This window comes from Anser cygnoides, chromosome Z, assembly GCF_040182565.1.
Source record: "Anser cygnoides isolate HZ-2024a breed goose chromosome Z, Taihu_goose_T2T_genome, whole genome shotgun sequence".
Classification (NCBI taxonomy): domain Eukaryota; kingdom Metazoa; phylum Chordata; class Aves; order Anseriformes; family Anatidae; genus Anser; species Anser cygnoides.
The window spans coordinates 47,227,573-47,253,960 of NC_089912.1; the positions used below are offsets into that span (position 1 = coordinate 47,227,573).

Genomic DNA, 26,388 nt, shown 5'->3' on the forward strand with positions numbered 1-26,388 from the left:
GCCAGCCGCGCGGAGAGCCAATGGGAGCGCCGCCCGCCGCGCGGCCCCCGGCCGCCGAGGCTCCGCCTGAGCGGGGGTGGGCGGGAAGCGGGGGGCCGGGCGGCGAATCGCCGCGGGCGAGCGGGCGTGACAGACGGCGGGTCTGACCAATGGGAGAGGCGGCGGGGAGGGAGGCCGGGAGGAGGAGCGGTTCCGGGTCGCGCGCGCGGTGGTTGCCGTGGGGATGAGCTCGGAGCGGGGCAACGCGGTGCGCAGGCGGCCGCAGCGCCACCAGAACGTGCGGGCCTTCAGCAACCAGCGGCACGACGCCAGCCGCCTTCGCAAGGTCGGGCACCGCGGGGGGACGGGACAGGCCGCGGGGGGACGGGCCGCGACCAGGCCGCGACCAGGCCGCGGAGCTCCCTGGGGAGGCCCTGAGGTAGGCCCCGGGCCCGCGGTGCGTGAGGAGGCTCCGCGGCCTGCCGCCTCGGCCCGCCCTCGTCTGAGGTGTTCTTAGCGGTAGTTACGTGGCAAAGCGTCTTCTTGTTTTACCATCGCTTTCGTTACCGCGCTTCGGTTTGTTTCACGCCATTGTTACAAAAGGTCATTGTTATCTTTTTTTTTTTTTTTTCTTTTTTTAAGGTAAGGAAGGAAACGGTTTACAATATGTTCTTGGGACGTGCTGTGTGCCTGCTTGTGGCTGTGGTAACACAATAGCAGTGGAGGAGAGGATGAAGACCAAGCAGTGTGCCTGAGCAGGAACACCGCCGAAGTGGGATGCTTTGTCTTAAGACGCGGTTAAAACAATACACAAGAAGAGTGTTCTGTAGGAGCACTATCACTGTTGTGTCAATATCTCTTTAAGTAACCTGACCAGGCTGTCAAGGTGGGGGAGAAACTAGTAAGTCAAACTAATGGCACCAGAGAGAGAGGTGTGTTGGTGTTTTTTTTGGCTTTTTTTTTTTTTTGATGATTGTAGAACTGGTTCTGCAAGTTGAACAGGTTGCTTTCCTGGTGCTCCAAGCAGCACCAGTATTATTTATTGTTTGAGTCATTGTACGATCCCTGATAGTATAGATAAGTGTATTTTCCTGTCTGCAACACCCCCCATCCCCAAATATCCTAGAGAGCTGTTCTATCAGAAGAGTCCTTAAAGAAGAACTGAGTTCTGACATCAGTTTTGTAAGTGAAATAATCAGTTTAATACACAGATTGGTGTTTTTTATTTTTATTTTTCCCAATATTTGGTATCACATAGAAGTGACTGTACAGTACCATGCACTTAAACACATTAAAAACCACACACACACATCTTTTGAACATAGCTTTCCCTTCTGTACCTGCCACTTGGAGACTGCTAAATACAGGAAAGAAGATTATTGAAGAAGGTGCTTCCTATTACAGTGTGCAGAATAATTTATTTTTCTTTTGGTGTACTCTAATATATAAATTCAGATTTTGGCCTCTACTGGTGAGGGATCAACAGAGGCCATTACAATGATGACTAGGCCTGATTCTGCTGTTTAAGAAATTTGAAGAGTTGGACTAACAGTTTAAGTGGTGATTGGTGTCATAGTATAGATACAGAATATGCTTAATGATGACACTGAGCATTGCTTCTCTGTCTTGTCACTTCTATGTATTTGTGTCGCGCGGAGTGATCAGGTGTACCACAGGCACTTGAGCTGTGATGATGCAAAGGAATAAATAGTGGAAGTTTGATCAGGAGGACTGATGTGGGACTGGGACATTCCTCCTTTCTAGCTCTTACTGGCTGAATAAATTTGAATACTTAGGGTTGCTGAAAGAGGGTGGATCACCTGCAAATCACTAATTTTTTTTTTGGGGGGGGGGGATGGGGGGTCTGGTGTTGGCCTATCCTTGACTATTGCTGTACACCGTTCAACTTAATAGTATCTTGAGAGGTTGTAGAATGTTTTTTTAGCTTAAAAATTTATATCCTTCTACATTTGTACAGTGCTTTAACAATGTTGAGTATCAAGTACAGTAGCTTTGGGTTGTACTGTGGGTGGACTCCTCAGTGAAGAAGTTGCTGCAGAGGAAATTGATCTATTAGTCTTTTGACTTTTCCTTGCTGGTAGTCATTATCCAGGTTATAGTTCTTGGTTTTGGTTGTTTGGTTATGTGTTTTTTTTTTTAATGGTTTTGAGCTTTCTGTCTGACATTGAACTTGGCATCCATTTTCTAATCTTAAAGACTGTTGTTCAGATTATTTGCAGAACATACTGAAAGATCCGTTTATGTTTCCTCTCATGATCAGGCTCTACTACAGCATTACTCTGGGATAGCCCAGTTGAGGTGAAGCAACACACTCTGCCTCTCTACTACGTTTCGTTAGATGCCTACAACAGTGCTGGGAAAGCTTGCTTGCTAGAATGAATTGAAAGGAAGAGACAGACAGAGTAAGACACACTGTGTTGTTAATTATTGAAACTGGGAATTTGTTTATGGGTGATTGCTTCATGTAGTATATTCTGGTACAGCCGTTTGTGACACTGAGCTGAGGAATATACATTATGTTATATGAGTATACATTTTGTATAAAGTGTATTGCATAAATCAATATGGAAACTGGAAATGAAGGTAGTGCTAGAGATGAAAGCAAATAACATTCAACAGGAACATTTAGAACTCCATTGTAATAAGACAGTAAACCACAAAGTGATTCATATTTACACCCAAATGACTGATCTGTTTCTCCATTTCTTCCTCTCATTAAATACACCCCAGATGATAATCCAGATTTTCCTAAATTTCAGACGTTATTAACTCTGAACCTCAGCTTTACCATAATGCTGATGCCAGCTACTTCTTCAGCCAGCTGCGCAGATAAATAATCTGTTTTAGTGGAGACACTGGTCAAGACTGTGGGAAGGCACAGGGAAGAGAATAGGCCTAAATGCTGAGTCAGTGATTGTGACACAAAGCTCAGAAGATACAGGTAAACTGGTAGCCAACTGGAATTGACAGGTAACTGTACTGGAGTTTGGTTAGTTTGAGTTCTTAACACAAGGGCAACTTGAAGACTAAAGTCTGCTCTCTAGCCGTCCCTCCTATACTGAGTTTGAGAGTAAATTCACGACTAGCTTTTGCCTTTCAAGTAGGCAGATGAGGGGCAAATAGAACATATATTTTGGACTCTAAGTCCTCAGTGAAAACATGCGCACATGTGCACAAACACATACATACGTTCATTTCTTTATGGGGGTTGACTGTCAGTCCTTCCAAGTGTGCACACTCTTACACATCCCGAGATCCGTAGGAGAATTGAGTTGTTGTGAAGCTATTCACTGATGTGGAAAAAGCTAAAGGTCCATCTGGAGCTGGATTTAAAGAAAGATTTTGGTTTCCTGTGTTCTAAAGGCCATGATGCAATATGTGAGCAAGTGAAATTCTCTGGAGTATTTGGTTTCGGTCTGTGAAGTGTGTAATATAGCCCTGAGACACTGGCATTTTGTATCACAGAGTTTCAGGTTTGTTAGTTAGCATTGTTTTTTTCTAACTGCTTTGTAGTCATCCACTAGCGTTTGTATAGAGTTTTGTTTTTTTGAGAAGTGTAGTTATTCAGAAATGCTGCCTTCAGCCTTGTTGATTGAAGTACTATCATCTGTGCTTGCGACAAGGAAGTTTGTGGATAGCGTTGACTTTGTGTTCATTTGCAGTAGAATAAACCACTCGTGTGCTCAGTGGTAGAAGTCTGCTGTCAATACAGTAAATCAAAATACACATGCACGCACACATAATTAGTAACTTCCAAACAGACAGAGAGGCTTCTTTGAAACCTCATTATTACATCTTCCTTGTGATTGCTTTAATGCTAGCATAAGGTAGGGATTATTTTGTATGCCAAGTTAGTAGGTGTAGGTGCATGTGTTTACTTTAATACATTCTGAACTGCTTTTGGCAGGTTGTTAAATGATTTAATATTGGGTTACTTAAGTGTACAGAGGATGCTGTTTTATTGATGCAGTTGACCTGACCGCATGTATATAATATGCACATGGAATATTTCATGACTATATACTTTAAAATGTTTATATAAGTCTGCATTGCATACTTGCCATTTCTTAGGAGAATATATAGCAATACTGTAAACATTGGATGAGTTGCCCATGTTTCTGGAGGAAGTATGGCAAAGGGAAAAAGGAAAGAGGTATCGAATAAAACAGAGAAATGAGAGTAAAACATGTCAAGAAACTGCTGTATTAGAAAAAGAATTCAGTCTGTTAGAGTAGTCTTCACACCAAGAAAAACATTCCAGGCCATAAGCATTACCACGTATTTGTGCATGATAGCTAAATACATGGGTGAATAATGAAGTTGGCAATCCTTGTTTGGGTCTTTGTGGAGGTTGTGTTGTGTTGGTGGTGGTGGGTTTTGTTTGTTTATTTGTTTTAAAGGAAAGCAAGCTATTAAATGGGTGAAAGGAAGGATAAATATGTGAAAGACTGTTCAAAATACATATTAAGGCAAATATTATTAGGAAAAATAAGCAGCAGAGAAATTTATTTAACTAATAATTGCTCCATTCTGAGTGGGAAGTGAGATAGCAGGAAAGTTTCTCTTCCTGTTTTTTAGGAGAACTTATTCTTACATGTTTTTCAGTGAATTTAAAAAAAAAATTAAAAAACAAATCATTCAAATATTTAATTATGGACAACTCTTTGTTTCTTCAAGCCTGCTTTGCTTTTGAAAGTGAAATACTTTTTTTTTTCTTTGTCAAAGGAAATGTTGAATTTAGAATAGAAAACCACAGTGAATTATAATTCAGATTGTTTTTGTGATATTGACATTTAAAAATTGGGTACTATTTCTGAGCAAGGTAAACTTAGAAGACAAACACAATCATAGAATATCCCAAGTTGGAAGGGACCCACAGGGATCATTGGTTCCAGCTCCTGGCTCCACACAGGACCACCCAAAAAACAGACCCATGTGTCTTAAAGCATAGCTCATAGGCTATGAACACTGCCGTGGGGAGCCTGTTCCAGTGCCCGACCACCCTCTCAGTGAAGAACCTTTTCCTAACATCCAGCTGAGGTTAAATCAAGGTAAAACCAGGTAAATCTGCCTTCTTGCCTGCTTTACATCAATCCATCCATCTCTATTAACTTTCTAAATTGGCCAACTCGTAGAAGGATGGAAGAGTCATAGTCTCTTTCATATTCGGATATGCTGAGCCACCCCATACCTGAAGTGCCAACTTTGAGCTAAAAAATATAGGAAATTGCTGAAGGGGGGGGAGGAAGAGACTGTGCTGTATGCGTTCCTATTAGGAGGAACTTAAAATTGAAAATCTGTTATCTTCATTCCAGTTGTTCCCTTCTGAGCAGATACCATGTTGTTTCCTCAAGGTCCTTTGTAAGATTTGTGGTTCCACAGGTGGCTGTTAAGTCTAGGTATCTTTATGCCTGAACCAGGACTTAAATTATACATAAATGTGACCTTTGTAGCTACACTCTAATTTGTTGTCCTGTTCTTTTACTAGTAATACCATAGCATTTATGGCATGCTTCTATTACAAATGGACATTTGAGATTTAATAAGGTATTTTATTAAACATGCTTAAGACTGTTTTCTGTCAAAATTCCTTCTTCCTGGAAAATACTTTAAATAACTGGAATTACCTGTGTTGTATACTCAGACATTCTATTTTATGCTTAGAAGAGCTGGCTTTTACTGCTGTGATATTTTTTCTTTCACTCTGTGTTTCCCTGACTCTGGATTTTAGGTAATATTCTTTGTTACTTATTTTAAAACTCTTTAAAATAATTCTTTTTATCTGCTACCGTTGTTAATTTTGAAGAAGGACTGCTAGCAGTGTGACTGATAGTTCTTATACAAAGCAGTATGTATTTTCAAAATTATTGGGGTAGGACGGTTTGGGAACTGCTGTTCCTTTTGTTAATGATCTGAAAATTTAACTGAATTTTGAGTTTCTTTTTTTTATCAGTCTTATCTTTAGTCTCATTTCTGCTCTTTGATTAAATTTCTTCTTTGAGTCATGCACAAAACTGGTACGTGAGATGGTGGCACAGCATCAAAAAGCAGGAGCAACCTTGCATACTTCCCGTAACAGTGTCTCTGTAATGGCTGATAAGCACGCCTATCTTTATATGTGGAATTAATTTGTCCTTTTAGCTCTCCTGGCTTGGTGTATTTACCATTTTACCATGACTCAAAAATCTGCCAGTGCACAAGCCACCTTCGTTCTTACAGCACTGCCCTCTTTACTTAAATTACATTTTTCTGCATTTCCTCTAGGGAGTCTCCAGTTTCATTGCCTCCCTCACTGAAGCTTTGTTTCGCCAGGCTAGCTTGATGTAAAAATGGCATCTATCACCTCAAAATATGATTGTCTTTTAGTGACTTAGTGTGATACATAAAACTTAAGACATGGTACCACTGAATTTCTTTCTCTTCCTGACTTTTGAGTCTAAACTGATAGCTGTCAGCATTTTGGATCATGTCCTTAATCCTTAGCTTTGCACTGAGTATTGAAAGTGTGACTGATTGAACCAAAATAATGGAACAGTTGAAACATGGCAGAGTAGAAACAACCTAACTGCACAGACCAGGTCTGATAGAGGTTGATTGACTTTATGTGGATAATATGCTTGTTGCTGTGAAATTTAGCTCTTTTAGACCTTCTTGTGTGTTACTGATGTTTTATTAAAGCCCTTTTTCAGTGGTGAAACAATGTGTTAAGGACTATAGAGCGAGAAATAATCTTTGGGTTGAGCACATCAGTTAAGACTTGGGACTTTGTTCTTCAAAGCAAAGGTGAAGATCCAGTCACATAACGTCTGTGCACATGACTGGTCTCTTGGCCTTGCTGTAAGGTGCTATGTTCAAGCAAAGACCTGTTCTATGAGTAATAGGAAAAGGCATTTTCAGAATTTGGCATGACCTGAATTTTACCTTTATAAAAAATATAGTTAAAAATCAGTGACTGTAGGATTGTTATATATTCAGGAGCCACATGATAAGTGTTCCTGGGAAAAAAGCAGCTCTGGTAATAATAGGTATACCTATTTTCCTGTTCCATAAGAAACGTTCAGTAGAATTTGTAGTAGGCTGACAGTTTTACAAACTGAATTTCCTTGGAATGAGAGATGAAAGTTAATTCCTATCTTATTCTTCTACATTGTTTATGCCACAATCAGTTGGGAGCGTTGCCTCCAGAATTCCAAGCGCGTTACACATCACGGAGCCGATCCCTGCATCACGCAGTACCAGGGCTCCCGTCCCCAGCCCCGATGGCATGATGGATTATTGGAAACTACGTGGTTATCAGCAAGGAAGCTAACTCCCCTTTGAAAGACAGCATTTAGCAACAAACAGCTGTCTTCAGCGTGAGTGACTGTAGTCTTTTGAAGTTTTTTGGGCTCTGCCTTAAAAATACCAAAAATAGTTGGTCGCAGTAAAGCGCACTTGTGAATACAAATTACAGTGTTTGTGTCTTTCTCCCCTCCAGCATTACTAATTAATGCAAATTAGGAGAGTTGGAGGGAGAGCTGGGAAGTTCAGGCTAATTTGCAGGTTATTAGAAACTTACCGAAGCCATGATACTTCGAATCTTTGAGGAGGTGAAGCACTGAAAACAAGGCTTATCTTCACATTCCCTGAATTTTTAAAGAATGAGCACAGTCAGTGCTGACAGCAGGTTGAACTGCCAGCATTTTAACAGGTGCCCACTGAGGAATTACCACTGATTTTCTTCTCTCAGAAAGTTACCATGTTAGCAGAATTATTGTGTTTCCCAACAAATTTCATTGATAATATATTGCTGACGTCAGAGCTTTCCGTATTCAAGCATTTTGCAAAAAACAGTGTTTTTTGTTGTTGTTGTTTTTTGTTTGTTTGTTTTGGTTCTATTTGTTTGTTTTAAAAATGCTAAATCAATATTGAATCATTTGGAAAAAAAAAACACAAAAAACTGTCTTTTACCTGAACCAGAAAAGGAGTACCACAGCTTCAGGTAACTAAAGCATGGGAAAACTCATACTTTATGTTGAAGTTTAGTGAAAATGGAAACATTGGAAAGCAAGTCCCATAGCAGAGTCTCACTCATAAGTAGTATTTCCTCTACCACATACCTTTTGGGGAATGGAGTAAGATACCGTGTGTTTAAAGCTAGGCTTATTCTTTCATTTAGTGTATTGAAGTAGACTTCTGTGGATTAGTGAGAAGCTCTTGTGGGTCATGAAAACAGGAAATTACTTTGGAAATTATTGTATGCATAGATGAACTTATTTCTAAAAGGATAATATAAAACCTGATCCCAGTCAGTGCAGGATCTGTCCCAGTGAACTTTGGGGTATTTTAAGCAATAAAAATGTTTTAGACCATTGTTACCATCTTACAGTTTTTTGTACAGCTATCATTTTTAAGCTCTCTTAAAATAGGCATTATATATATTTCTATTTGCAATGGAATTACTGTTTTTATAGTTCTGAATGTGCACACAACCATAGAATAGTTATAATTACTGCTGGCACTTTTGGTTAGAGAAGAAATAAAAGTGTGGTTTTCTACTGTTTCCAATCTCAAAATAACTTTTCTTGTGCAAATCATACTGGCCAGTTGACAGTTTGTATTCTCGAGCAAACTAAACACAAGTTGCAGAAGAGGTTAGAGTAAATTTGGCATTAGCTTGGAAATATACTGTAAATTAAGTGACTGTTTTGAGGATTTTTATCTTAGATACTTGTGAGCAAAAATCTATTACTTTATAAGGGAATTTTGTGACGAAAGAAACATTGAGTGGTTTGACAGTAAATGATATATCAATTCTATTTTATTGTGGTCTGATGAAAAATTCTTAGACTACTCTCTTCAAATGTGTAGTATAACAGTAGCTTGAGCAATAATAAGCTAAATGTTAAGTCTTTTGAGCTGTCTTCTCTAAATGAAGAGAGCATATTTCAGGACTCAGGTTTACTAGTAGTAGCTCTAGAGATGGAATAATAACAAGAAAATAATAATAATATATTGTAAACAATATAAGAACATAAATAATGCTATTAACTATGTTAATGTTATTACAGTAATAACAGGCTGCCTTAAAGTAGAAGATGACCTCACCACTCTGTCTGCTGAAGAAAATTACTAGTAGTAAATTACTAAATGCTTATATTAATATCAAATAATTTTCTAAATATAGTATGAATCACACGATGGGTGGAAATGCTTTCTAAGCAAAATTATACTCATAAAAGTAGGAAACCTTCCCTTATTTTATTTTATTTTATTTTTTATTTATTTAGAGAATAAATGCTAAGCTTCATGATGGAGTATGTCAGCATTGTAAAGATATTTTGGAGTGGCGGGTAAAATTCAACAAGTACAAACTACTATCAAAACCTAAAAAATGGTGAGTTAAGATTCTTTATGTTAATCATTGATAGTATAATTTGTGAACTTTTTGGAAAATAGTCTGTTTTTGGAAACCTATAGGTGATAACTGCTGTTATGTTACATTCTTCAGTCTGGAGTCCGCAACAGTAATAAAAATAAAAATGCAGTGTTAATTTTCAGTTTCATTTATCTTTTTACCTTAAACTTTATAAAAGAAAATACAGTAGAAGAATAACTGCTTCCCTCCTCTCTGTCAGAATATTTGAATAATCTAAATGGTTACTTTGGACCTGTAAATTTCCAATAATGTGTCAGTATGTCCTCCCAAAGGAAGAGTCAAACCAGAACCAATTATAACTTGATTTTCTAAGGCCTTGTAGCAATTCAGTAAGTATTGGAGGAATCTGTACACCTCAGTTGTTTGGTTTTTTTTTGTATGTGTGTTCACAAAGACTATCTGGCAGAGAAATCATGAGAGAAGAAAGCTTTATTAATTTTGTGTTACAAAACATAACATTCATACAAAATGTTTGCAGTATTTGCATTTCTTTACTTCTTAGTGTGTTCTCTTTTCAGATGTGAAACTATAATCCTACATATTAAATGCTTAGCATTGTTTGCAAACAGAACTGTATTGAGTGATTTTGGATAAGAACGTAACAAAGGTGTTAAATACCTTAAAATAGTTTATAGGTTTGTGATAGGCTAGTCTTCTGAGATGGGTACTCTGCTTCCTTGTACCTGCTCATCTGTAGATGTCCTTGTGTCTGTGACTCCAGACACAGCCAATATCTCAACAATGAGACATGGAACTCAAGGAAATTACAGCAGGGATGCAGTGCACAACATAAGCAGATTTGTCACACTTGTTCCTTCTGCATGTGTGTAGTATTGTGTTACATACCTTTGAAATACATGCTCCTGAACCACTTGAAGAGGTTCTGTGAGTACATGTGCAATTCCCTGAATGAATATGTACTTTATTTTGGTTTTCATGAGGTTGAAAAGGAAGGAAGGAATGTCTGTTCATACTATATCTCTCACTTGTGAGAAGTTTTACTTTTTAATATGAAAATATATGCAATAAATATTTTGGTTTTAGTAAACGATTTTCACCCTTTCATGTTAACAAAAAAATTCTGATTAGGCAGCAGTCTCTCTAGTTCTCAAAATAAGCATACTGGGTTGTATGCACCCATGATGAAGTTGGGAGTTTTTGTAACTCTTTCTCAAATAACTACATACTCGTTTAAAAGTAATGAGCTGGATCTGGTTGTTTTACCTCCTCTCTACTCACCCAAAAAGGGGAAAAAAAAAAAAAAAAAAAAGGCAGGCAAAAAATATGTAAATCGGGGAAGCATGGGAAATTAAAAAAAAAAATAAAATAAAAAAGGTGGCATCGTGGTGCAGTTGCTTCTGACAAAATTTGTGATGTTTTCCATCACATTTTTGAACAAGTAAACTAGACTTCATATCATTCCAACTCTACAGACAGTGATTTCTATGCTTGCCTTCAGCAGTTGGATACTATGCTTTCTGAGTGGGCCAGTGTTCTGAAAGAATTTCAATGGGTGAAGCATCTAAATAAAGTAAAACAGTACAGGCATAAGAAATTTGTATTTCACGTTGAGAAACTGAATTCTGTACATCACAGAGGATGGAAACAGAGGACTTCTGTGCACCTTAATTTGTTTATATTTTAACTCTTTAAAATTAAGATTTTTATTACAGCTACAACTTAGTCCAAGACCTACAAGTATTTAGGTAGCACAGATTAAATTGTTGTTTTTTTTAAAAAAGTCTGTCCAGCTTGGATTGATAGCGTCCCTGTTTGGTGAGACATGGCTGAGAAGATCTGTAGATATTAACACTACTGCAACTGAATATGGAAGTTTAAAAAAAATAATGAAACAACTAAGTAGGTATTTTCAGTGACGTCTGACCGAAGGTTTTTTCCTGCGGGAGAGGGAAGACCAGAAACTAGGCAGTTAAGACTCTACTTTTGTCAAATGTGTCCTACAACAATTCTTGTGAATTTATAGTTTCTTAAGGAATTGTGTGCCTTAATAATGAAAGTTCTGCAAAGCCTTGATGCAGATAGTAAGGAGAACTTGATCCTGCTTAGGAATGGGATTTGAGAAAGGAAGTAAAAATACTGTCTCACTGGATGCTAGCTAGTGCATCTTTCCTTATTAGGCATGCAAAAACACTTGATGTTTGTCTTCAGCCTGCTTTAGCCAAGTCTGCAAATACCCTGTTCAGAACTGTGTGCTAAAGCTTTCCTGACAGCCTTTGAGTGTCTGAGGGACCAAGGAACGGTGGGTGACTTTTAGGACAGCTGCATAACAGGGGTTCTGTTCACCAAAAATACAAGGCTTTAGAAATGTCAGATGATTGTTAAGCCATAGCGTTTCAGAAGTTAAGTTACAGAGTTTCACCGTATCTTAAAAAAGAGTAGCTAAAAACCTCCACGGAATTATGATGGTTTTGTTCAGAAGAGAGTTCCATGCAGACTAGTGTTTGTAGAAAGCAAAATCCAGCACAGACTTTGTTTATATTCTGAGAAGTTCAAGAGGAAGACTTATTCTTTGGATTGAAATGTTTTAATTGTAAAAGTCCACTCACCTTTTTACACTATATTCTTTTTTTTTTTTTTATCAGTAAGCCAGGTGAATTAATTTATGCAGCTTTTAAAGCAAAACAACTCACTGAAATGAATGGAAATATTTCTTCTGTAATTTTAAATTTAAAAATTCTTACTTTCATGATGATTCTTCTAGTTTTAGCAAAACTTTCTGAAAAAGTTAAAGGGGAGGGAGAAAGGCAATGATCTTGATAATGATGCTTGTTGAAAAAACAGCTGTTTCATATGAAACTGGCCTTTAACAGTGCTTCTTTTGAAGACTGTGTCTTTGAACACAGAATGTTTAATAAGTGTACACAAATATTTTTTTAATCATGTTTTCTTTCTCTTCGCAGTGTGAAGTGCCTCCAGAAGGCTGTAAAAGATCCTTACCATATTATTTGTCGACCATGTGCTTGTAAGCTGGAAATTTGTGCCAAATGTGGAAAGGAAGAAGAGATTGTAATTCCGTAAGTAGCTCATAGATTATACAGTTTCAGCACTGCGCTTCATTCTTCCCCTTTATTAAAGCTTGTTTGGAAACTGCCAAGAAGCTTTATGCCATATTCTGAATAATCATGACAGGAATCAGTAGGAGTCATCAGCTTCATTTTCTTCTGCTGAAACCAGGATGGAATGCCTATTGATGTTAGTAGGGCTGGGCCAAATAATTCTTACTTGGATAAGACACTTTATTTTAATACCAAAGGGTAAATGGCATCTCTTCTTTAGGAACAAAGTACTTCAAAATGGATTTAAGTATAGAGCACCATAAAATATGTGTGAGACAATTTACTGTTTGCATTTTGTGTGTCATTTGATGATTCAGTTACCAGTGAACAGAAATAAACTAAAGAAGGACAGATACTGAGTACAGTTACTGCAATGTGTTTAGCGGGCTTTTATTATTATTATTCTTTTACTAGCACAGTCTCTTTTCTGAACATTCTATATTAACTTGCTAGCATGTGACAATTGGCCAGCAGTTGATTATTTAGTCAGACAATTTATATATGAATATATATCTATATACATGCTTTTTTTATTCATAGACTCCTTTCCTTTACTGTCTTTTCTATTCAACATGAAAGTAATTTGAGGTTATTGTCCCCCCTCCTCGCTTCTTCTCAATCTCCTTCCATCCCAGGTAGAATATTCAGTGCTCCATCCTCTTCTTGTTTAAGAGAGAAATTCCAAAAGTAGTTGGTGATAACTTAATCTTGATTTCTGCAGGATTGATAAAGGACAAGACAGAACTGAGAGTAAGACTACTGAAAATGGCCAGGAGAATGGATCGGAGGATGAACCTGATTCTGACACAAACTTCAGTAGTACAGACAATGAAGAAGATGCTGATGTGCTTGAAGAAAGATTTAAAAATATGAATTTTAAAAGGACAGAGGTCTAAAAAGTTGAGTTTCTGTAAGAGACTATATGCAATCAAATGTGATAGACTGTATTTGCCCTAAACTTCTGCTCTGACAACCTGATTTGACATGTAAGGTCTTCACATATAAATGCTGATGCAGTGTATTTTGACAGTTGTTGGGGGAGTTGTACCAATAAATATTTTCTTGTATTAAAGGCAGAATTTCTTGTGAAAAGACTCAGAATTTGAATATTTTAAGTACAGTTATTTTTTGCTTATATAACAACTTCTTCTCGTGAATAAATCATCTGTGTAATTGTTCTGAATTCAGTATGACACGACTGTTGCATTGCCATTTACAAAGCTATATGGATGTCTGTAGTACAAATAAAGAGCACTGTCATAAAAAGGAAAAGCTAACCAATTTTAATAGACTCCTAAGGGAAGAAATTTCATTTTCTGTCAATAAGTTTCCAGACAGGGTCATTACCCTAGAACATACCAAGTGGCTACTACTTTTACACCTGCTACTTCTTTTCTGTGGAAAGAAAAGAGTGCCAAAGTGCCATCACTAGGTGTGCATTACGTATTTGATCATATTACCAATGTTTGGAAATGAAAAAAACTTAAGACTTCTTAGAGTTTCTCATACAAGTTTCACACTTTCTCTTCTTTTGAACGTAGATCTAAATAGTTTGCTCTGATACGAAAACACTTGGGTGTCATGTAGTGATGCCGGTATAGAACTACATTTACTTCATTACTATTTCAGGTATTGTAACATTATGCAGCAACATATGTTGTTAACAGTCTTCCTGGTTTTCAGTTCTTTCTAGTGGTTATTTCAGTGTAGACTAAGCTCTAAGGACTTAACTGAAATTAACTTTTACTGGATTCAGGGTGGTTTAATTTCTTCTTTATCATCTGCTACATCTACAAATAAAGCAGAAGAAATACTTCCTGGTGATTAAATGGTTTGACCTATGAACAGATGACGATATACTATGGAGTTTTTACTGACCACATAACAGCTATCCAGCTTATTTGGTGTTCGGTCTGCTTTGCAGTAGCAGGCATAGCAAAAATTTGATTCCCAAACTGGCTTCTTCAAATAAATTGTGACGGACTTGGACTCTAGAGTGAGGTTTTTGTTTTCTTTTCTTTTTCCATCAGATGAGGGAAATCCTGAAACTTGTTTCTTTTGGGTGGAGATAGCCACCCTGTGGCTGCTATAGTTGCACTTAACTGAGAAGAAAACTTACTTACCAAGATGTGGAGTTACCAAGACATACAACAGTCAGTATCCTAGAGTCTGTTTGGGTTGAAATGACAGTATTTAGTATTGGCATTGATACACAACAGCAAAATTCTTGTAACTGGTCGTGGAGCATAGAGCTCATACTGTTTATTCATAACTGCTTATATACTTGTTGCTACAGATAAGGTCTTAAGCATAAGCCTTTTCTTATCTTGTAATTAGGTGTGTCTTTCATGTTTATATTCTTTGACATTAAAACATCCCATTTACCTTTTCTATGCTATTTGTAAGTTTGTATATTTATATCTAAAATATACTTTTAAAATGATCTCTAAGGTCTAGTAATCTTCATGGGTTTTTTTTGTTCTGCTTTTTTTTTTTTTAATTCTTGTTCCTTTTCTGTGCTGTCCTGCTTTTGTAGAATTTGATTATCTAAGATTAATTTTTCTGTTCCACGTGCATTTTTTGCATAGGTAGATTTTTGCAAAGTATTTTGTGATAACCATGAACAGTAAACTATTGAAAAACATGGTCTTTTCAATTCATGTGATGCATCATAACTTTTATGGCTCTTCACTGAGACAAAGTCTAAAGTTTACTAAGTATTTCAATGGTATTCTATGCCTGTCCTTCTGGAGTTGTTTATTGCATAGTTGTCTGCAGTCTTAAAGGACTAGAGTTTATAACTGAAACTGCCCATCTCCTTTCCCCACTCACTCTATAAATATCTTGTAATATGTTGTATAAGCTAAACAAATAGCTTTGTGATCAAACACAGATTCTTTCACTTAATTTAGACTAATAAAAAATTTAGACTAATAAAAAATCACCTTATAGTTTGTATAAGGGTGATGGCTTGGCTTGGAAGAGTCAGGTAGCAAAGCTGTAGGGCGCTAAGAAGTGCTTAGTGGCAGAAAAGGAGGTAGTAAGGTATGTTTAGAAGAGACTGGAAACTGGCCTGAAGGTCACGTCGCACTGACAGATACGTCCTCCCACCAGGACAGCAGTGACGTCTGACTATGTGACACTGTCTGTTGTCCTGCCAGTTGACGTTGGTGAAGTTAGAGTAAACATGTAATATCCCCGACACACACTGCAAATGACTGCTGGTGGTGGGTTGTAGTTAATAAGTAATCCGGAGGTAGCTTCAGAGGGGCTTGTTGAAGGGGAAGCCATGGGTTTCATAAAAAGCGAACGTGGCTTTTGAAAGTGATATACGTACAGGAAACGTTCTTCCTTCCACATGGAAAAAATTGGTAATGGTCTAGCCCTTTGTCCAAACGTGAAAGGAAATCCTGAAATGATAGGAAAACGTATTGTGAGTCTGGCAATAGCTGTATGGGAAAGTAAGGGGAAGGGCTGCCTTGTCAAAGCGGTGACCTGACCTGTCAGTGCTGGGGAAGAGCAATGGCCCCCAGATGAGCAACACGAGATGAGCAACAAAACCCATGGAAGTTAGAAAACATCTGAAATTAACATCTTTACGTGACGTAAATAATCCTCTGCTCAGAGCTGACTGGGGCAGTTGATACTACAGATGTTGAAATTGCTGTGATTGAGCACAGCTACAGTGGTGGCTGTCTCTGAAGACAGGCCTTGATTCTGGCAAGAGTTCTGTCTTTGGTCTTACCTGTGCTTAAAACATGCACTGCTAGATATGATTGCTGCAACTAAAACCACATACAATGGTGGTTGTGAGCTCACAGAACTGCTAACTAAAGAGTTTGTGTGCGTTTGCTATTACAGGAAAAAAGAAGTGTCTTTTACTGAAGATACGTCTAGCAGGGGAATAAATGGAAGAATCTTAGTTTTCTTATTTTTTGATATAAGTTAGAACACCTTTGGAATTTCACCAAGATTATTTTTATAAGACTTAAGTAACAGTTCTGAATTTCATTTTTATTTTATTTTTTTTTTTTTGGTGAAGTGCTTATTGAACAGGATTTTCTAGGGGCAGAACCTCCTTTAAGTACTGATCTTTGATAAAATATTTTAATGAGAAAATCAAAGGAAAGATCAAAAGTCACAAGAGATTTCGGAAACAATCTTTAGGGTAGATACACAATAGAAATAATATTTAGATTTTTTTAAAAATGAATTTAGATTTTGAAGGGTTTCTACCTATTTTAAAGGCTTTCTACCTCTTCTTTTACAAAAAAAAAATAAAAAAATAAAAAATTTGTAAGCTTTGAAAGACGGGAAATAATATCACCATTGGTGCAGTATATTGAGATGTAGTTTAAATGATCTGATGACGGGGGGATTTCAGGATTTTAACTGAACCTTGTGGGTGCTTACCTAATGTATTACTGAAGAAGAGAATGATGGATGTTAATAATTAGTAATGTGACGAATAAAGGAAATGCAGTGATGCTGCTGACACAGTTGGATTCCTGTTAACTGATTGTCCTTATGAGTGTTATCAATTCTCATTTAGTGTGACTTAACACTGACAGTAATTAATTAGATAATGGACTGTCAGCCTGTCTAAGTGATGCATGCAAGATGATTCTCACTTCACAAGAGGAAATGCTTATCATAGGCTTGAGCTGTCAGAACTTGTCATTGTTGACTTCATCAAGTTTCGGGAAAACAAAATTCCCATATATAAGGATTTCTTAGGACAATCTGGATTCATTGCAGCGTAAGAGTCCAGTATGGACACAGCGCTGCTTCCTAGCATAATTCCCTGACAATCTTCTTTGTCAAAGTTTGCAGGTATCTCAGATACATCCTATATTCAAATCTTTTTAAGTATCATGTGATGCAAAAATCATTGCCAATGATTGACTTCTAGCTGTGCGTGGGGCTGGGCTCTTCCTTTCTCGTCTTGGCTACTGACTAATCTGTATTCCTCTGGAGTATATAATACCAGCCTCTGTAGGTTTATAGAACTACTGGTTAATTAAGAAAAGGATGGCTAGTTTTCTCCCTATAATGGGCATGTACTTGGATGCTGAGATGCAAATCATAGCATTAGCAAGGAAAATAGAGGAAAAAAGTAGCACGTAGTCAAATATGAGCCACCTAGCAACCCTCTAGCCCTTCAATTATATGTCTTCTTTGTTCAGGAGCTCTCACAAATAAATGGACTCTGGTAGAAAATGCAAAACTACCTCTGCTTACAAGAAGCATCTGGCTGACTTACACGGCTAATGAGGAAATATTTGTAAGTAGCACGAGGAGACATTCTTAATAATGAGACGTTTAGGGAGCTGGTCATGCACACTGTCAGCATCTGTTTCACTTCATTCTTCTGCCTGCCTTTTATCTGAAAGTTATTAAGAGGAAAAAGTTATGTATGAAAAAGTAGGTACATGTTCTGCATACAGAAATGCTGCATATGTTCTCTCATCAGATAGGGTGAGTATGGAAAGAAGGGTTCTTGCCTTCAAAACAGTTGAAAACACTATGGTGTTTGAAAGTGACGTTGATCTGTCCAGAGATTGATAATGTGTCCTCAGACAAATCACATGTAGTGGGATAGAAATGAAATACTTCCATATTTCAGGTTCCATATTTTGCTGCTGGAAGCTCTAAAACAGTTAGGATGGTATCACAAAGGGGTTTACTTGTTTGTTTGTTTGTTTTCCCCACAGAAGTCAGTGAGAAAATTACTATTTGTAACAAAGGCGGTTGAACTCAAAATATGGTTATTGATAAAAAGCTTGAATTTTAGGACCTGAAAAGAGGGGCTGAAGACCATATCCAACACATTAGAATTTGACCTGAATTTCAGATACATAGCATCTGTACTTTCATTTACCTTTGGTATGGATTTAGAAACCCAAGTTAGAAGGGTCTGTTGTAGTCGCATAACTAAAAGTACTTTGAAAGCAGCACCAAATTGATTTATTATTTATTTATATATATTTTTACAACTGCATCAGAGGCCATGTTTCTGTACAAAAACATATAAGCATATATGGGCTATGTATGCTGCTGAATAGTAGCACTCACTTTAAACCTCTCTTTTTAGGACAGCTTGCATATCTGAGACTCAAGTTCATCACACCTATGTTTCTATCCCTTAGCTTGCTGTTTTCTACATACTATGTGAACAAGTGTGACATGATGTATGAAAAGAGTCCATGAAGAGTAGCCACAGTTTACATGTTAATGTACATAGCAATAGTAAAACTTGTAACATTTATTAAAGAAGCAACTGCAAGCTACAAGACAGTTTGAATTGCTTTTTCTCATAAATCTTATTCTGTCTCCTGACTATTTTTTCCTTTATCCCACAGTCTGGTTCTGCACTGAGGTAGTTGTTAGCTTGAGTGACAGCTGATACAGCCTTTGACTGAGAATAATGATGCATTTACTGCCAGTAACAGCAACAGAGTTGATGCTAGAACCATAAAGCAAACTGCTTCCTTCAAAATAGTGACACTTGTGAGATGTATGTGAAGTGAAATGAAGCCACAGGTCTTGCAAAGGAAATAAAAGGGCCTACAGTGCTCTGTGTGGTAGTAGAGAAATGCAGAATAACCCTAAACCTTTCATTTCCCAGGAAAAATAAGCCCCATAAAAGAAGACAAAATCTGTTCTTTCACCAACAGCAGATTTAGTATTACTTACATGACAAAGATTTTAAAAAGTCTTTCTCTGGGAATAACAAATATCTCATGCTCAAAGGTTAATAAGTCTTCAGTAGTGGCTCAGTCTTCCTTACAAGCTAGTGATGGATCCTCCCAGAATGGAACAAGCTTGTACATGCATTATTTGGAGAAAAGACACAATATATCCTTTATGTTATAAAACTGTAACCCTATGCCCTGAGAAGACCAAACCAATGAGGAATTTGGCATAAATATCTAGAATTGTCAAGACCTCATACCACTATGCCAAAATGTTCCTCCTTTGGGAAAGTGTAACAGGAATGATTAAGTCATCTCAAAGTTATGCAGTGAATAGAAACTCAGAGACACTTTTTTTAAAGTGTTTCAGGGAAAAAAAAAAAATCTTACACGCTACAGTCTTCACATTAGCTTGGGTTGCATTTGGGTATAAATAGTACTGACATTATGATCTCTCCACATCAAGACAATTACATATTGGATTGCCACATTCAGCTAGCTGATCCATTCACATATTCATTGCTCAACTTTTCTCTAAGGTTTGTGGAAGCCAAACAACAGTGATGGCTGTCTACGTACATTACTTCAGAAAATCCCATTAGCAGCGGACTGGCTGTGACTCAAAAAGGGCTGCAGCGCACACCCAGACAATTTCAGAAGTGTGTCCCGTTGGGCATTCTTGTCTCCTGCCACCCTAAGCATGCGGCAGCCCGGACCTCTCTCTTCTATAGAGGTTAGAATTAAAAGTGTGTATTGTTCCCCCTCTGAGTGGGGAAGTTTGGCTTGCCAGTAATGAGAACACAGTGCATGGCTCAAAAGGAAGGATAATGTATAAGCCTCTAGCATTTAAATGGAGAAAAGGGTCTCCGTCAAAAATCTGAGTGTATAACACAGGGTGCCCAAGGCAGGTCTGTCCAAAAGGCATTCAGAGGCCAGAGAGAGAGAGAGGGGACACTAACTGAAATATGCACAGCACCAGGCTTGTGAGTATGGAAAAAAACAGAGGTTCACACAGCCCGCAACTGCCTCTCTTCTTCTTCACAGACTCCAGCTGTCATTGTAATGTGCATGGAAATTAATCTAAATAACAAACCTACCTCTTTAGCATAATTAGTCTGACAACAAGTTAGTGTTTATTGCCCCCTAGCATGCTTAATGAGATTTGCAAGCAGGCTCCAAGGAATGAAATACCTTGTTGCTCTTTGAATTCTCTTTATTTTAGGTGGAAATGAAAGCACTTTTGTAACGGACAGAAACTATTCTGTAATGTAATTGTTCTCCTGTGGCTTAAGTGGAAATTAGCTAGCAATAATAATTCAGATTAAGATTCCAGTTCCTGAAGTTGAAGCTATGCCTTTGCAGTGAAAAAATATAGAGTTATTGCTGTAATTTGATGGCTTTTTTTTTTTTTCATTACTTTCTCCTTTCCCCCTCTCTCCCCTGCCCACATTGAAGGTATGCTTAATGTTATTTACACTATTGAGCAAAGTTCTGTTGATCTGTTGTGTTTACTTCATAAACAATCCCACTCAGCCATGTTATTTTCCAGCTGGGATTGCCTTGTCCCTTCCTAAAGGTAAGTTGCGTGACAAGAGAGCTTGATTTACTGATTTTTAGTAGACAATATTGTTGGTTAAAAATATCTTTCCTAATGAATTTAACATCAGCTTAGCAAGCCTTTCTCTTGCTTTCACATTTCTTTCTTGAGGAATCATAGAATCACAGAGTGGTTTGGATTAGAAGGGGCCTTAAGGATATATCACCCAGTTCCACCCCCCTGCCATGGGCAGGACACCTCCCACCAGACCAGGCTGCCCAAAGCCCCATCCAGCCTGGCCTTGAACGCCTCCAGGGATGGGGCATCCACAGCTTCTCTGGGCAGCCTGTGCCAGGGCCTCACTGCCCTCATAGAGAAGAACTTCTTCCTTACATCGAATCTAAATCTCTAATCTAAATCTACCCTTTTTTAGTTTAAAGCCATTACCCCTTGTCCTATCACTGCGCTCCCTGACAAAGAGTCCCTCCCCAGCTTTCCTGTAGGCGCTCTTGGGAACTGGAAGGCTGCTGTAAGGTCTCCCTGAAGCCTTCTCTTCTCCAGGCTGAACAACCCCTACTCCCTCAGCCTGTAGGTTGAGGAGAGGTGCTTCAGCACCCTGAGCATCTCCGTGGCAGAAACTCCCTTACAACACTAGGTGTCACTATAACAAAGTGAAAAAGTCGGCTTGGAAGTTGAATTCGCATCATGCGATCACGGGAGCTTTTAAAGCCACTGCTGACCTCAGCGCTCCAGGCTGTGTGTCCTGAACGTGATTTGTTTTCATATGCTGGAACTGGCTGGCCAGATTTTGCCTCACAAGGATACATCTCTCCCTGATCTGTGCAAGAAGTTATGGGTATTCTGCACTTCTAGCAAGTACTTACAGCTGCTCAGGTGAGGGCTGCGAACATTTAAGCTGGGGAATTCTGCTTTTAGTTTTGAATTTGCTTTAAGGGAAAGCTTAAAATGCCATGCCTCCCAGCCTGGCCTCCACACTGGTATCTGCAATACTGCACGTAAGCAAATAGAGAGTTTTCAAAAGGCAGGGTTAAAGTCCTTATTCAGTACTCTGGCCTGCTGTCATGTGAATTAAAATAAATAAATAAACAAATATATCAGTCCACAAACCACTTATAAATCACACCTAGAAAAAGGACTACACATTGTTATGTTAACCTCAGCTACTAAATTTCTTCAGTAGTCTTAGAAAACTGGCATAGAGAGGTTGAGAACCTGAACATGAAGTCTGAAAACCTGAAAATTAAGTGTGTTCCTACCAAATGACATTTCACTGGCAGTATGTGTTTTCAGCAGCAGCTTCTCAGGAGCACTTCCGAGCTGTTAGTAGGCAGGGCCTAAAGCAGGTGTGTGTCAGGACAAAAGAATAAAAAAATACAAAAAAAAAAAAAAGAAAAAATGACAGCCAAGAACAAGAGCATATGAAAAAGAGTAAGACTGACTTCCCATGCTAAACTATATCTAAACAAGTACCTGCTTATTTATCATGGTGGGTCTGCCTTGGCTAACAGTTGAATGCCCATGCAGCTGCTTGTTTCATCTCCCCTTCTGCAGGATAGGAAGAAAGTAGAAGGAAGGGGAGAAGACTTGTGGATTGAAATAAGGAAAGCTTAACAGAGAAAGCAAAAGCTACACATGAAAGCTAATGAAAATGATGAATTAATTTGCTTCTTCTCATTGGCAGACAGGTGTTTAGCAAGTCCCTGGAAAGCCAGGCTTCATCAACCATTCTAGTTGCTTGAGAAGACAAACATCTTCAAACATTCCCCTCTTCCCTCTCATTTCCTTGAGCTTTTGCTGAGCTTTGTGTCATACAGTGTGGGATATCCCTTTGGTTCATTTGTGTCAGCTGTGTCCTCTCCCACCCCCCTTGACCATCCCCAGACTATTTCCTGAAGGTTGACAAAGTAGGAAAGAAAGCAGGCCTCGATGCTGTGCAAGCACTGTCCAGAAACAGCCAAAACATCACTGTGTTATCAACACTGTTGTGGTCACAAATCCAAAGCACAGCAATATATGGGCTGCTACGAAGACAATTAATTCCATCCCAGCCAGACTCAGTATATTTACATGTCGAGTTTCCCTTCTGAATTGTCTCTAAGTTACAGCAATCTCAGTTCTGAGTACCAAAAATATAAATATTTGTAAAATTGTCAGTATGGTCACTTCTAAGCACAAACTGAGCAAATTTGTAAGACAATTTGTGAGCATACACATGGGTATCCATGTACTTCAAATTGATGAAATGTTTGTCTTTCACTAAAAGTGAAAGGTAAAGGTACCATTAAAAGGTAAAATGCATGATAAGCAAATACTTTCTTGAAAGAAAGATCTTAAAAACAGCAGCAACAAGAGCAAAAAAAATCCCACATTAGTTAGGTATTTGAAGGCTCTGTAAAAAATAATTATCCATAAAGTGCTGCATGCTTACGATTTGAATATTTGAAATCAAAGGATGACATCTGAGTTTGCAGAGGAGAAGTGGTTTGTATTTTCTCTTTTAGAGGTTCCTGAATCACTTCATTTCGTGGAAATCTGTCTTCTAGAGAAATCTGAATACAAGGATGGTCATGAGCAGGGCAAGTTAGAACCATAAGTGCTTGGGGCTAGAAATCTGGAAACTATTCACTGGCCATTCCTGAAAACTAAGCTCTTTTTATGTTCCTTTTACAATTAATTTTGTACTCTGATCAGTAATCTCTGAAAGTTAGCCATATGTGTAAGAGCATCCACATCCACACTTATGTGTTGTTTTAATTAGTATTAAAGGTCTGTATACTTCATAGAGGTACTTCATAGAGCAGCACAGCATATTTTTTGTTCTGGGAAGTACTGATGTGTTTTCTGAGAATTACATAATTGTTCATTTACCTTTGGGCAAGTCCAGACTATGTAAAAATCAACATGAGTTTGGCTACTAAATCTAATGGTCTGTGGAGCTTGCATTTTCAAATTTTTATTGTGCTAGTGATTATTGGTCCAGAAGTCTGAACACTCGGAAAAAGTAGATCCTTATGTAAATCTCTTTCCCACCCAACAAATTGATGTAACTGCTACTCACTTCTGAAACAAATTCTCTGAGCCAAATCACTGGACTGTTGAGCTGAAGGACATGTCTTCTGATTGTGAAAGACCTGGGGGCAGCGTGGATTTGGGTGTTTCTGCTTTTTTAGCCACATTATTTTTCTTCTAGCCCTTTCTCAGGGTGTGGCAGCTACAAAGATTTCCAAGAGGGAGGATGTCTCTCCTGTTGCTGACCGGACTTCCACCCCACCCCTGCATGTTGTCCAGCAGCCAAAGTCTGTACAACTTCCCATTGTCCTGACAATCTCTACCTCCCCTTTTTGTGTGGTTTTAATACAAGGAGGCTTGACTATTTTTGCTGCTGAGGGTATCTCATACACTGAAAGCAATTTAGATTAAATTTAACAGCATCAGTTAAATTTCCTCTTAATTCCCCAATAATTTTTTTTGTTATTGTGATCTTAAATCATTTCTATGGTAACTGCAGAACAGTATTTCTATATTTGTAACATCACACTGGGGGTGGGCATCAGTGTTCTTCTCTGTTGAAAGATGTTTGAAATTGAACATTTATAGTTAAAGTCTAAGACTTGCTTAAAACAAAAGATCGGCTCTTTTTTTTTTTATTGTTTGGCTTTGCAGAAGGAGATACAGTAGACAAAAAATTAATTTTTGTTCACAGTTTCGCTCATGAATCACTTGTCTTAACTGCAGTTAATGTAGTGACTGGGTTAGCTACACCAGCAATGATTTAGCTGTCAAGAACTCTTCCTTTATATAGTCAAAAGCATAAAAGTATGACAATCAAATGTCTGGTCGAAATCATAACTGATGATGTCATCATGTTTGTGCCATGAGTTATGATGTAAGCAAACATTTATAATTAAGGAACAAACCAAAAGCATGAAATGAAAGTGTGTGTGAAACCTAAAACATTCACAATGCAGTTTTCTGTTAGTGCTGATATTAATATCAAATATACATTTTTAATATATATATTACAATTAAGTAAAATTAACATTTCTTATCACAGAATAAATCTGATGGTGATATTCTAAACATGTATATTCTCTGTGCTTTTAAAAATCCTTTCTCTCAGGAAGCTCTTCCTGGTTTACATAAAATAACATGTCACAAGAAGAATCCTTTTGCTTTTCAAATAACAAACATTTGTATTTGTCAGTTTCTGATTTTTTTAAATAAAAGATAATATATCCCTCTATAGACCTAGATATATTTTAGCCTTGCATCCTTTTGCCAGTATTGCAAAATCTATTGCCCACACATTTTCAGTGTAGTCTCACAGGAAATGGTGTATCTGATATAGCTTATCAGACAGGAAACGGTAAAAGAAAACTGTGTTCTCTGTAAATTGTTTCTTTATTAAGTAAGAAAACATATAGCAAGGTGATGATGTTATTTAGTACTATATTTCAGAGGTTTATAATGGCAAGGTATTGAAAAAGTATGCAAATAAACTAATGATGCAATTGCGATATGGAGTTATTGCTACTTGCATGAGTTGGTTCAAACTTTCAGTGAAGAGTTAATTTTTGGGCAAGTATTTCTCAGTCAATTAAGCACCTACTGACTAATTGGAGTCAAGGAATTTCTTAAATTCAAGCACAATAAAGATGGAAGGAAGTTTCTTTCTGAGAATAACCATCTCTTTTTCATCCTAATTAGGGGTGTGTTGATGAACTTGAGCAAGTGACAGAGAAAAAATAAAATAAAAAAAAAAAAGCCCTTCCTTTGGCTGGTAGATATAAATAAACAGAAATATTGTTTTCATGGACACACTCTTAATCATAATTTTCAGACCCTAACTTCTTTCCTAGAATATTTTTTCTAACATGGAAGGCAGCTACAAGAAGGAACTGCCTCAATATCAATGCAGAAGGCCTAGAAAACATCCCATGCAGAATAAGCTACTCACTTTTAAAGCTTAAATAATCCTCCTGGCCTTGTGCAGAAAGTCTATTGGAATCATATTTCACCTGATGAAAAAGAAATCTTATAATTCTTGTGTCAACTGTAAAAAAAAAAAAAAAAAAACCTTGACCTGGTTGTTTCATTTTCTTTTGCTCATGTTATCAGTTCCTTCCTTTGGCAATTGTTGTTTTCCAGACTTCAGGAGCACTCTGATTAATTTCTATGTTTTTTCACATCTAAAGCAGTCCCATTCATTTGAACAATTTTACCGAGTTGGGGCTAACCCCAAATATAACAGTTTCAATGGGGTGGGCCACTTTCAGGAAAAAAGAAAACAAGAAAAAACTGCAAAACAAACAAACAAAAAAAAGCAAACACTATGTTCCCTCCCTGTTTCTGGTTTAGAGGTAAGTAACCATGGTGACAGCAAAAGCTTAACTTCTGCACAAACCCTGTGATTGTCATCATTCACAGCTTTGCTCCCACCTTAACACCGCCCCCAAACAACCACCTTGCTGAAATAATTCCATTGCTTTGTAACCTGATGCTGACCGCAAAGCTTGTTATAATTTATCCTTGCCTTAAACTGCAGCTATTGTACCGTGCAGCAGATTATCTCTAATCTCATATCTACATGGCAATTCTTCTGGTAAACTGAAAAAAGCTGACCAAGCAAGTCCAAAGAAC

General features: G+C 37.8%; 1 protein-coding gene across 3 annotated transcripts; it reads left to right on the forward strand.

Moving 5' to 3' along the window:
* Positions 1-159: 159 nt before the first annotated feature.
* On the forward strand, positions 160-14,884 carry CZH9orf85 (chromosome Z C9orf85 homolog). 3 transcript variants are annotated; one of them, XM_048049685.2, is made up of 4 exons: positions 160-418; positions 9,270-9,376; positions 12,340-12,453; positions 13,217-14,884. In XM_048049685.2, exons 1-4 carry the CDS (start codon positions 224-226, stop codon positions 13,389-13,391), a joined length of 591 nt encoding a protein of 196 aa, XP_047905642.2. In that variant the 5' UTR covers positions 160-223; the 3' UTR covers positions 13,392-14,884. The 3 variants fall into 3 exon arrangements, with proteins under 3 accessions (XP_047905642.2, XP_047905643.1, XP_066845200.1); XM_048049686.2 differs by having other exon boundaries at positions 167-325; XM_066989099.1 differs by lacking the exon at positions 160-418 and adding an exon at positions 879-911.
* Positions 14,885-26,388: the final 11,504 nt, after the last annotated feature.